Source organism: Rhincodon typus, chromosome 35, assembly GCF_021869965.1.
Source record: "Rhincodon typus isolate 14 chromosome 35, sRhiTyp1.1, whole genome shotgun sequence".
NCBI classification, from domain to species: Eukaryota; Metazoa; Chordata; class Chondrichthyes; order Orectolobiformes; family Rhincodontidae; genus Rhincodon; species Rhincodon typus.
In genome coordinates, this window is record NC_063366.1 from 23,097,725 (window position 1) to 23,109,769 (window position 12,045).

At 42.1% G+C, this 12,045-nt stretch overlaps 1 protein-coding gene and 1 pseudogene across 1 annotated transcript in view; both read right to left on the reverse strand.

The window, feature by feature from the left end:
• The window catches only part of LOC109926205, a 468,382-nt pseudogene that overhangs the window by 290,507 nt on the left and 165,830 nt on the right, over window positions 1-12,045 (reverse strand).
• LOC109920503 (butyrophilin subfamily 3 member A2-like) overlaps window positions 1-12,045 on the reverse strand; it is a 51,392-nt gene that overhangs the window by 26,333 nt on the left and 13,014 nt on the right. The window contains exon 3 of the mRNA XM_048616583.1: window positions 2,463-2,810. Coding sequence (XP_048472540.1) covers window positions 2,463-2,810 — 348 coding nt within the window. The remainder of the gene's footprint in view (window positions 1-2,462; window positions 2,811-12,045) is intronic.

The window sequence follows — 12,045 nt, forward strand, 5'->3', positions numbered from 1 at the left end:
TGACCAATTCCCACCGCTGCCTACCCGCACTCATCTATCATCATCCCAGCTACTTTCCCCAGCTCCACCCCTCCTCTCTCTATTTATTTCAGAGCTCCCTTTCCCCTCCCCCATTTCTGAAGAAGGGTCCCAACCCGAAATGTCAACTTTCCTGCTCCTCTGATGCTGCCTGGCTTCGTGTATTCCTCCAGCTCCACCCTGTGTTACAACTTCTTCCTCACTGTTATGAGACTTCTGAATGGATCTCTCAAATTTTAAATGCAATGCTGATCTTGTTCTTTGTGCAGCTTCTCTGCAACCGTAACATTGTATTCTTCGCTCTGTTCTAATAACCTTATGCACTTTGTACAGTGTGATCTGCCTGTACTGCACACAAAATAAAACTTTTTACTGTACCGAGGTACATGTGACAACAACAGTACAATGATGAAATTGTATAAGACACTCTGAGGCCACAGCTGGAGTAATGTGTGCAGTCCTGGTCACTACATAACAGGAAGGACGTAATTGCTCTGGAGACAGTGCAGAGAAGATTTACAAGAATGTTGTCAGGACTGGAGAATTGTTGCTCCGAGGAGAGATTGGAGAAGTTGGGGTTGTTATCCTTGAAATAGAGAAGGCTGAGGGGTGACATGATTGAGGTATACAAAATTGTGAGGGGGTTAGACAGAGGAGAAATGAGGAACCCATTTCCCTTGGCAGAGAGTTCAACAGATGGGTTTTTAAGTGGCAGAAGGATTAGAAGGGAGGTGAGAAAAATTGGTTTTATGCAGAGGGTAGGGATTGCCTGAAATTCACTGCCTGAGTTCGTGGTGGAGGCAGTGACCCTAAATTCTTTTTAAAAAGACCGCAATGTACACCTCGAGTGTTGTAAACTGCTATGCAGGGCTATGAGCCTTGTGCAGCAAGATGGGACCAGAAAGGGCATCTGAGTGACTTCTGTTCAGCATGGACGAGATGAGCCAAATGGCCACCTTCTGTGCTGTATCATTTCTACGGGACGAATGCACTGTTGTTCCCATCCCACTACTCCACGGGCTGCAAAAGAAAATAAAAATATTACACTCAAGTTCTAATGCAGCCAACTCAACCCTCAGTCCTAAAATAATTGTCCTTCTTTAAGGTTAGCACAGTTGTTTCCAACCCAAGTTTCTCATTCTCAAGCTGAATGCTAAATTCTACTCTGTTATGGTCACAGGTCCCGAGGGAGTCTTTTACTCTGCGATCATTTATTAAGTTTGCTTCATTCCACATTACCAGATCAAAAACAGCCTAATCTGTATTCTTCTCAGAAACTATCCCCAATGTAATCTGTGAATATTTCCTCATGGTTACCTCTGCCAATTTGATTTTCCAAATCTGTGTGAACATTCAAGTCATCCATGATCAATGTACTGCCTTTTATGCATGCCTCATTATTTTAGAATTTGTTCGCTGTCTGAACCTATGTAGAACTCCCACAACTGCTTTTTTGTTATTTCTTACCTCCACCTATATAGATTTATTGATCCAAGATCATTTCTTGCGAATATACTAATTCCATCTTGTACTAACAAGCCAACCCACCACCCTTCCCTCACTGCCTGGCCTTCCAAAATGTGACATACCCCTGAATATTCAGTTTTTTGCTTTGCTCTTCTTGTAACCATGTCACTGTAATGACCAAAAACTCATACTCATTGATGTACATTTGTGCCATTGCTTCATTTATTTTGTTTTTAATACAACGTATATTCAAGTAAAAAGCAGTTAATTTTGCCTGATATCCTTTCGATCCCACTTTTGTCTGAATTTGTTGTGGTTTTTTTATGTTTGTACATTCTGTTCCTTCCTGTCCCCCATGGCGTATAATTATCAAAATACTTGCTCTGCAATGGTGCCTTATCTCTTTGATTCATAAGCCTACATTTCTCCCTCCTGAGCTCTGCCAATCTCTAGTTTAAAGCCCTCACTCAGCCCTGGTTATTTGATTTGTCAGCACACTGGCCCCAGCACAATTTAAGTAAAGTGTGTCCGACCATAATAATTCTCTTCTATCCTAGTACTGGTGCCAGTGCCCCATGAACTGAAACCGATTCCACCCATTCTGCACTTCAAGCCATGCATTTTGACCTCATGGCTCAGGCTTTTTTTAAAATTCATTCACAGGATGAGGGCACCAGCTTTCATTGCCCATTCCTAATTGCCCAGAAGACAATTAAGAGACGGCCACATTGCTGTGGATCTGGAGTCATATGTAGGCCAAAGCAGGTAAAGATGGAAGTTTGCTTCCCTAAGAGGACATTAGACTTATTGCCCCATCACCTTCGGAGTTGGAACCTTACCAATGGCAGCATGGGCATGGAAGATTAAAGCATGTCAATATTACACTAAATGCAAAATAAACATATTTTAAAAATATTTGTATTGAAATAGGGACTTAAAAATACAATGTATTAATGTACAAATAGAAATTTACTAACCTACAACTTCCAGTCCAACTGTAAACCTTTCTGAATCAGTTCGGTCATCAACTGAACATATGTATTCTCCTCCATCAGATCGTGTTATGTTCTGTATTCTCAGAGAAATGTTTCCTTTGGTCAGTTCATCTTTAAACAGTTCCGTCCTTCCTCTGTAATCCTTGTGTTGAGCAGCAATGTGATCTTCTCCATTTATGTACACGTGTACTGGTGAATCGAGACCCAATTTAAACCACTGCACCACCATGCTGCTGACAAATATATCTGGCAAAAGCTGGCATTCCAACACAGCATCTTCACTTGCAACGGCTCTAACAGGATCAGAAGGTCCAACTACCATGAATTTACCTAGTGAACAATAACATTTCAAATCACACTGATATTCAAGAAATCGACAGAGGGAAAAATACATGTAAAATAACAAATCACTCAACTGAGACTCCTGTGATCAATTCTAATAGATATTCCTTGAGGTAATGGCATCGAGATATGTTACTGGGCTAACAGTACAGAGACCCAGATAATATCCCCAGGACACAGGTTCAAATCCCACCAAAGCACAGGGTGGAATTTTAATCCAATAAAAGCTGCAATTAAAAGTCTAATGCTGACTGAGAGACCATTGTCTCAAAAGACAATCTGGTTCACTCATGCCTTTTCAGGAAGGTAAAATGCTCTCCTTATCTGGCGTACCTTACAGTGACTGCAGACCCACAGCAATGTAGTTGACTCTGAAATGACAGAGCAAACCAGTTTTGTCAAGCTGTTACAAAGCCTAAACAAAGGAATGAAACCGACAGACCATCTAACATCAACTAAGTCACTGGCAACAGCAAACACAGCCCAGCTGACCCCACAAAGTTATCCTTTATAACATCTGGGGACTAGTGCCAACAGAAGTTAAGTCAGGCTGGTTAAGCAACACCCTGACACAGTCTTATTTTCGCAATTATATCTAGTTGACAATGTCTCAGACAAGACCATCACAATATCTACAATTCCTGGGTATATTCAGTCTCATTGGCAGGATACACCCAGCAGAGGTAGTAGCACAGTGGCATACAGTCAGAGAGATGTTGAGCTGAGTCCTCAACATAGACTCCACTCCCTATGAAGTTTCACGGTATCACGTCAAACATCAACACGTAAAGTTGCTCCTGATTACTACCTACGACCCCATCTCAGCTGATAAATGTGCACTCTACATTTCACTTGGAGGAAGAACTGAAGATGGCAAAGGCACACAATGTACTCTGGATAGGAGACTTCAATGTCTATCACCAAGTGTGGCTCAGTGGCACCATTATCAACCAAATTAACTGAGTCCAAAGGACGTAGACTGGGTCCGCAGCAGGTGGTAAAGAAACAACATGAAAATATTTATCAAGGTCATTCTCACCGATATACCTGCCAGTGGTGCACTTATCCATGAAGTGGAAGCAATGATCACCGCAAAGTGTTTGTGGATTTTGATGATGGTGCCTTTTCACTTTGTATTTTTAAAAATTTGGTTTTGAGATGAGAAAGACCTGTTTTAAAACAAGTATCTATAAGGGTGGCTGCAGTTTTGAAAAGCCAATAACCTAACACTCATGTCAAGCATCATGTAAACAACTGTTTGAACAAACAGGAATTGAAGTTCAGGTTGTAGATGATTGGAGTTGAGGGGAGTATACTGATGCATGTCTTGCTGGCAACAAGAAGGTGATTAGTCCATGGACCACTGACCAGTTATCAGTGACAGATTGTTTTTGCCTGCTAACATTGAGATATTTGTTCTAAGGTAACTGAAAAGTGTGCAGCAGTGTCAAAATCTGGGAATTCCCTCCCTGATAGCACTGTGGGTCCACCCACAGCAGGTGGACTGCAGCAGTTCAAGAAGGCAGCTCACCATCACCTTCTCAAGGGCAACCAGGAACAGGAAATAAATGCTGGTCAGCCAATGAAAGCCCCAGCTCAAGAGCAGTCTCCTTTTCTTCAGTCAAAATTCAGAACTGAAACCCAAACTGCAGCCGCTGCTTGAAGATGGCTGAAGCAATGTGCTGGCCATTGAACCTGGGGGAACAGGCAATGGGCCTGCCTCGCCCCATGGATGTGTGTGTGTGTGCGTGTTTCTCCCCACAACTTTTCTTAAACAAAGGTACAACATTAGCCATCCTCTGGTCCTCACACGTACTTATAGATGATGCAAATATTTCCTCAAGGGGTCTCATAATTTCCTTTCTCACATCCCACAACGTTCTGGGATACATTAGATCAGGTCCTGGAGACTTATCAACCTTTATATTCTCTAAGACCTCCCCAACTTCCTCTTCTGTAATATGAACTGTTTTTAAAACATCAAAGTGTATTTCTCTGCATTCTCTAGACTCCATTTCTTTCTCCAAAGTAAAAACTGATGCAAAATATTCATTCAGTATCTCTCCCATTTCCTGTGGTTCAACACAAAGATGACCTCCTTGATCTTTAAGAGGCCCTACCCTCTCTCTAGTTATCCTCTTGCTCTTAATGTATTTGTGGAATCTCTTTGGATTATCCTTAACCTTATCTGCCAATGCTGTCTCAAATCCCTTCTTTGCCTTTCTGTTTTCTCTCAATCAATATAAAGAGTGTAGGGGCATTCTTTAGAGATTCAATTGAACCAAGTTGTCTATGTCTAATAAAATACTCTTTTTATTCTTGACGAGAACCTCAATATCTTTATTCATCCATTGTTCCTTAATCTTACCAGCCTTACCCTTCATTCTAACAGGAACAAAATGCCTCTGAACTCTCATCATCACACTCTTGAACATCTCCCACTTGTCAGATATCCTTTTACCTGAGAACAGTCCACTCCAATCAACTTTTGAAAGTTCTTGTCTCACACCATTAAAATTTGCCCTACTCTAATTGAAAACTTCAACTTTTATGGAAGGCTTCTCCATAACCATTTTGAAAGTAATAGAATTATGATCGCTAAACCCAAAGTATTCCCCCACTTTTACTTCAGTCACCTGTCCTGCCTTATTGCCCAAAAGAAGGTCTCGTTTTGCTCCTTCTCTAGTAGGAGCATTCAGACATTGAGAAGAAAATTTCCTTGAACATTTGACAAATTCTTCATCATCCAAACTCTTAATACTATGGTTGTACCAATCAATGTTTGGAAAATTAAAATCCCCCATTAATACAACCATATATTTGAGATCTTCCTTCATATTTGTTTCTCAATTTCCCTTTTACTATTGGGGGGCCGATAGTAAAATCTCAAAGTGATCTTTCCTTTCTTATTTGTAATTTTTACCCATATATTTTCACTGGATTTTTCAGAAGTATCTTCCCTATCTTAAGAGTTTTAAGTAATACTGTATATGCCAACAGTTTATAGCTGCTCATCTGTAGCTATTGTCTAATTATTTAGTATAATATGACAAGATAATAGGAATTAGCAGAATTAGGCATTCAGCCCATCGAGTATACTCTGCCATTCAATTATGGCTAATATGTATCTCAACTCCACACTCCCCTGTCTTATCCCCATAACCATTGAACCCCTGACAAACCAAGCATCTATCTATCTCTGTCTTAAATACATTCAATGACTTGGCCTCCACAGCCCTCTGTGGCAATGGGTTCCACAGGTTCACCACAATCTAGCTAAAGAAATTCCTCCTCATCTCAGTTCTAAAGGGTCATCCCTTCACTCTGAGGTTGTGTCTTTGGGTCTAAGTCTTTCTGACTAAGTCTTCTCCATGTCCATTCTATACATTTCTCTGGGCATTCTGTCAGTTTCAATCAGACCCCTTCTCACTCTTCTAAATGCCATTAAGTACAGACCAAGAATCCTCAAATGCTCCTCATTCGTCAAGCCCTCCAAGGCCAGCACAGAGTTTTTTCGATACAGGGCTAAAAACTGCTTACAATATTCCAAATGTGGTCTGACGAGAGCCTTATACAGCTCAGCAGAGCATCTCTGCTTTTAATTTCTAACCCTCTTGAAATAAATACTAACATTGCATTTGCCTTCCTCATTGCCAACGGAACTTGTACGATAATCTGAAGACAATACTGAACGAGGACTCCCAAGTCCCTTTGGCCTTCAGATGTCTGAAGCCTTTTCCCATTTAGAAAATAGTTTACACTCAATTCTTCTACCCAAGTGCATAAACTCATAATTTGCCACATTGTATTCCATCTGCCGTTTCTTTGCCCAAACCCCGAGCTTGTCAAAGTCCTTCTGCAGCCTTCAACACTACCTGTCCCTCCACCTATCTCTTGCATCATCTTCAAACTTAGCAACAATGCCCACAGTTCCTTCATCCAGATCATTATTGTACAACGTGAAAACTTGTGGATCCAATATGGACCCCTGCGGAATTTCACTAGGCACTGGCTGCTATCCTGAAAAAGGTCCCTTTATCCCTACTCTCTTCCTTTTGTCAGTCAGCCAATCAATTATCCATGCCAGTACCTTGCCCCCAACACTATGGGCTCTTACTTAGCAGCCTCCTATGCAGCACCTTGTCAAAGGCCTTCTGGAAATCCAAACAGATCATATCCACTGGCTTTCCTTTGTCTAACTTGCTCAATACCTCCTGAAACAATTTTAACAGATTTAAGCATGACCACCCCTTGATGAGGTCATACTACCTTAGCCCTATTTTGCCATGCACTTCCAAGTACTCTGTAATCTCATCCTTAATCATGGATTCCAAAATCTTATCAATGACTGAAGTCAGGCTAACAGGTCTATAGGTTCCTGTCTTTTGCCTTCCTCCCTTTTTAAATGGGGGTGTTACATTTGCCACTTTCCGGTCCTCTAGGACTGTACCTGGCTCCAGTGATTCCTGAAACATCACCACCAATGTCTCCACTATCTCTTTCATAACTCTGGGATGCAGTCCAATTAGTCCAAGTGATTTATCCACCTTGAGGCCTTTCAGCTTCTCCAGCACCTTCTCTTTAGTGATGACCACTACTCTCACCTCTGCCTCTGACTCTCTTGAAGTTCTGGTATGCTGCTGGTGTCTTTCACTGTGAAAACTGATGCAAAGTACGCATTCGGTTCCTTTGTTTCTTTGTTCCCCATTTCTATTTCTCCAGACTCGTTTTCCAATAGTCCAATGTCCACTATTGCCTCTCGCTTATCTTTTAGATACCCAAAAAAATAAAAACTCTTGCAATCTTCTTTTATATTACTGGCCACCTTACTCTCATATTTCATCTTCTCCCTTTACTGCTTTTTTGGTTATTCTCGACTGGTTTTTAAAGGCTTCCCACAGATCTTCACCACACTGTATGGTATTTCCCTTTTGCTTTTATGCTGTCCCTGACTTCCCTCATCAGCCACGGTTTCCTCATCCTCCCCTTCGCATGTTACTCCTTCCTTGGGATGAATTTCTACTGTGCCTCCCGAATTACACCCAGAAACTCCTGCCATTGCTGCTCCACCATCTTCCCTGATAGGCTCCCCTTCAAATCAACTCTAGCCAGCTCCTCTTTCATGTCTTTTTAGTTACCTTTACTTCATTGTAATCCAGTTATATCTGTTTCAGTCTTGTGGTTAGTTTGCAGATGTTTCATTACCCTGCTGGGTACTATCATTAGTTGGACAACGAATAAACAACACTCTCATCGGCATCAAATTCACCAGGAAAGAGGGAAAGAATAAACAGCTCCCATTCCTGGGCATCATGGTAGAACGCAGGGCCAACGGGGAATTCCTGATGAAGGTACACAGAAAAGCCACACACACTGACCAAGTCCTGAATTTCAACAGTTACCAGTCCAACAGCCACAAACGAAGTTGTGTGGAAGCACTATTTAAACGAGCGACAACACACTGTAGCAACCCAGAACTATGCCAAAAAGAAGAAGAGTACTTCCACCAAGTATTTAAGGACAATAGATACTCGAACAACTGGATCAAGCAATGCCTATCACACAAACAACAACAGGACACTGCACGAGTGAACACACTCATCATCATACATCAAGAACATATCCAAACTGACAAGACTCCTACGACCATTGGGCATCAGAGTAGCGCACAAACCGATGTCAACCCTACGCCAACTGCTAACTCGAACTAAAGACCCCTTACCCACTATGGACAGAACCAACGTAATATACAAAATTCCGTGCGAGGACTGCGACAAACATTACATTGGACAGACAGGAAGAAAATTGGCCACAAGAGTTAATGGACACCAACTAGCAACAAAAAGACACGACCAATACTCATTCATCTCCACTCACACAGATAAGGAGAACCGCCAGTTCGATTGGGACAACTCCAGGATCCTAGGACTGGCCAAACAGAGACAAGCACGGGAATTCCTAGAGGCCTGGTTCTCTACCAAGGAAGCCATCAACAAACACATAGAACTAAACCCTATATATACACACCACTGTGAAGGAAAACCGGAAATGAGGTAATCAAATTCAACAGACCCAGAGTTTAAATACCAGGTGGGAAAACACAACAGCGCTTCATCGGAGGCTGCACTGATGATGTTACCCAGCAGGGTAATGAAATGACTGCGAACTAACGAACCAGCTCAGCGAGCAAACCAACCACAAACGACCCAAGCTACAAATGTACTCAAGAACCTAACCGATTCAATCTTGTCCCTCTCAAACTGCAGGGTGAATTCTATCATATTATGCCCACTGCCTTCCACAAATTCCTTCACTTTCAGCTCCCTAATCAATATACCTCATCACACATCATCAAATCCAGAATTGCCTGTTCCTTAGTGGGTGCTACCATAAGCTGCTCCAAAATAAAACTCACAGACATTCCACAAACACTTATCTCAAGATCCACTATAACCTGATTTTCCCAATCCACCTGCACAATGAATTCCCCACTGATTATTGTAAGAGTACCTTCCTGACATGCCTTTTCTATCTCCTGATTTATTTTCTTCCCCGCATCCTGATTACCGCAGGAGGCCTGTACACAAGTCCCATCACGGTCTTTTCACCTTTGCAGTTCCTCAACTCTGGCCAACCAGATTCTCTGCCTTTCAACCACTTCTGCCATTGATTGAATTTCATTCCTTCCAGCCCCCTCTGCCCATCTGTCTGTCCTTTTGATAGAATGTGCATCTTTCGATATTTAGCTTTCAGACCTCAGCCCCTTACAACCATGTCTCCGTGATACCCACAGCATTGCACCCGCCAATTTCAATCTGCACTACAAGCTCATTTACCTTGGTTTGTATACTGTGTGCATTAGGAATGATCACCTTACTGGAATTGTACTACAGACCCGCAATAGTCAGCTGGAATTTGAGAAGCAAATTTGAGATCTCAGTTATCTGTAAGAATAATAGGTGGTAATGGTAGGGAATTTTAACTTTCCAAACAAAGACTGGGACTGCCACAGTGTTAAGGGCTTAGCTGGAGAGGAATTTGTGAAGTGTGTACAAGAAAATTTTCTGATTCAGTATGTAGATACACCTACTAGATAAGGTGCAAAATGTGATCTCCTCTTGGGAAAAAAAGGCAGGGCAGGTGACTGAGGTGTTGGGGGGAGCACTTTGGGGTCAGTGACCATAATTCTATTAGCTTTAAAACAGTAATGGAAAAGCATAGACTGGATCTAAAAGTTAAAGTTCTAAATTGGAGGAAGGCAAATTTTGATGCTATTAGGCAAGAACCTCCAAAAGTTGCTTCGGGGCAGATGTTAGCAGATAAAGGGACAACTGGAAAATGGGAAACCTTCAAAAGTGAGATGACAAGAGTCCAGAGACAGTATGTTCCTGTTAGGGTGAAGGACAAGACAGGTAGGTGTAGGGAATGCTGGATGGCTAGAGAAATTGAAGTTTTGGTTAAGAATTAGAAAGAAGCATATGTAGGTATAGATAGCAGAGATCGAGTGAATTCCTCGAAGACTATGATGGCAGTAGGAGTATACATAAGAGGAAAAACAGGAGGGCAAAAAAGGGGACGTGAGATTGCTTTGACAAATAGCGATCAGGAGAATCCAAAGGGATTCTACAAATACAATAAGGACAAAAGGGTAAATTGGGAGAGAATAGGGCCTCTTAAAGATCAGCAAGGCCACCTATGTGTGGAACTGCAGGAGATGGGGAAGATACTAATTGAGTATTTTGCTATTTTTCAGTGTTTACTGTGAAGAAGGATATGGAAGATAGAGAACATGGGGAAATAAATGGTGACATCTTGAAAAAATGTCCATATTACAGAGAAGGAAGTGCTGGATGGCTTATAACCCAAAAAGGTGGATAAGTCCCCAGGACCTGATCAGGTGTACCGTGAAACTCTGTGAGAAGCTGGGGAAATGATTGCTGGGCCTCTTGCTGAGATATTCGTATCATCGATTGCCACAGGTGAGGTGCCAGAAGACTGGAGGTTGGCTAACGTGGTGCCACTATTTAAGAAAGGTGGAAAGGAAAAGCCAGGGACCAGTGAGCCTGACATTGGTAGTGGGCAAGTTGTTGGAGGGAATCCTAGGGACAGGATTCACATATATTTGGAAAAGCAAGGACTGATTAGGGATAGTCAACATGCGTCTGTGTGGGTGGTCGTATGTCACTAACTTAATGAAGTTTTTTGAAGACATAACAAAGAGGATTGATGACGGCAGAGCGGTGGACATGATCCACATGGACTTCAGTAGGGCGTTTCATCACGGTGGACTGGTTAGCAAGGTTAGATCACATGGAGCACAGGGAGAACTAGCCATTTGGATACAGAAGGTGGAAGACAGAGAATGATGATGGAGGGTTGCTTTTCAGACTGGAGGCCTGTGACGAATGGTGTGCCACATGGATCTGTGCTGCATTTGCTGCTTATCATCATTTATATAAATGATTTGAATGTGAACATAGAAGGTACGGTTAGTTTGCAGATAACACCAAAATTGGAGGCGTAGTGGACAGCGAAGAAAGTTACCTCAGTGTACAACAACATTTTGATCAGATGAGCCAATGGGCCAAGGAGTGGCAGATGGAGTTTAATTTAGATAAATGCGAGGCACTGCATTTTGAAAACGCAAATCAGGACAGGACTTATCCACTTTGTTGCTGAACAAAGAGACCCTTGGAGTGCAGGTTCATAGTTCCTTGAAAATGGAGTTGCAGGTAGACAGGATAGTGAAGAACGCATTTGGTATACTTGCCTGTATTGGTCAGTGCATTGAGTATAGGAGTTGGGAGGTCATGTTGCTGCTGTACAGGGCATTGGTTAGGCCACTTTTGAAATACTGCATGCAATTCTGATCATCCTGCTCTTGGTAGTCATACAGTGGTTCTACCATTTAGTTTAGCCCCTAACTGCTCATATTCCATCAGCACAACCTCTTTCCTCTTTCTCCCTGTGTCATTGGTAGACTCTGACAACTGGTGATATATAAATAAATTGTGATTTTCGTTCAGTACAGAAATCTGGTCCATGCTTTTGATCAATCTGGGTCTGAAAGTCTGGCAAATGAGGCAACTTTGCATACTTTATAAAATCTTTAATTTTTGTGAAGACTCCAGGAAGAACAGGAGACAAAGTCCCTTCTTCAAATCAAGGATACTGTTAATCATAACACAGTGTGGAGCTGGAGGAACACAGCAGGCCAGGCAGC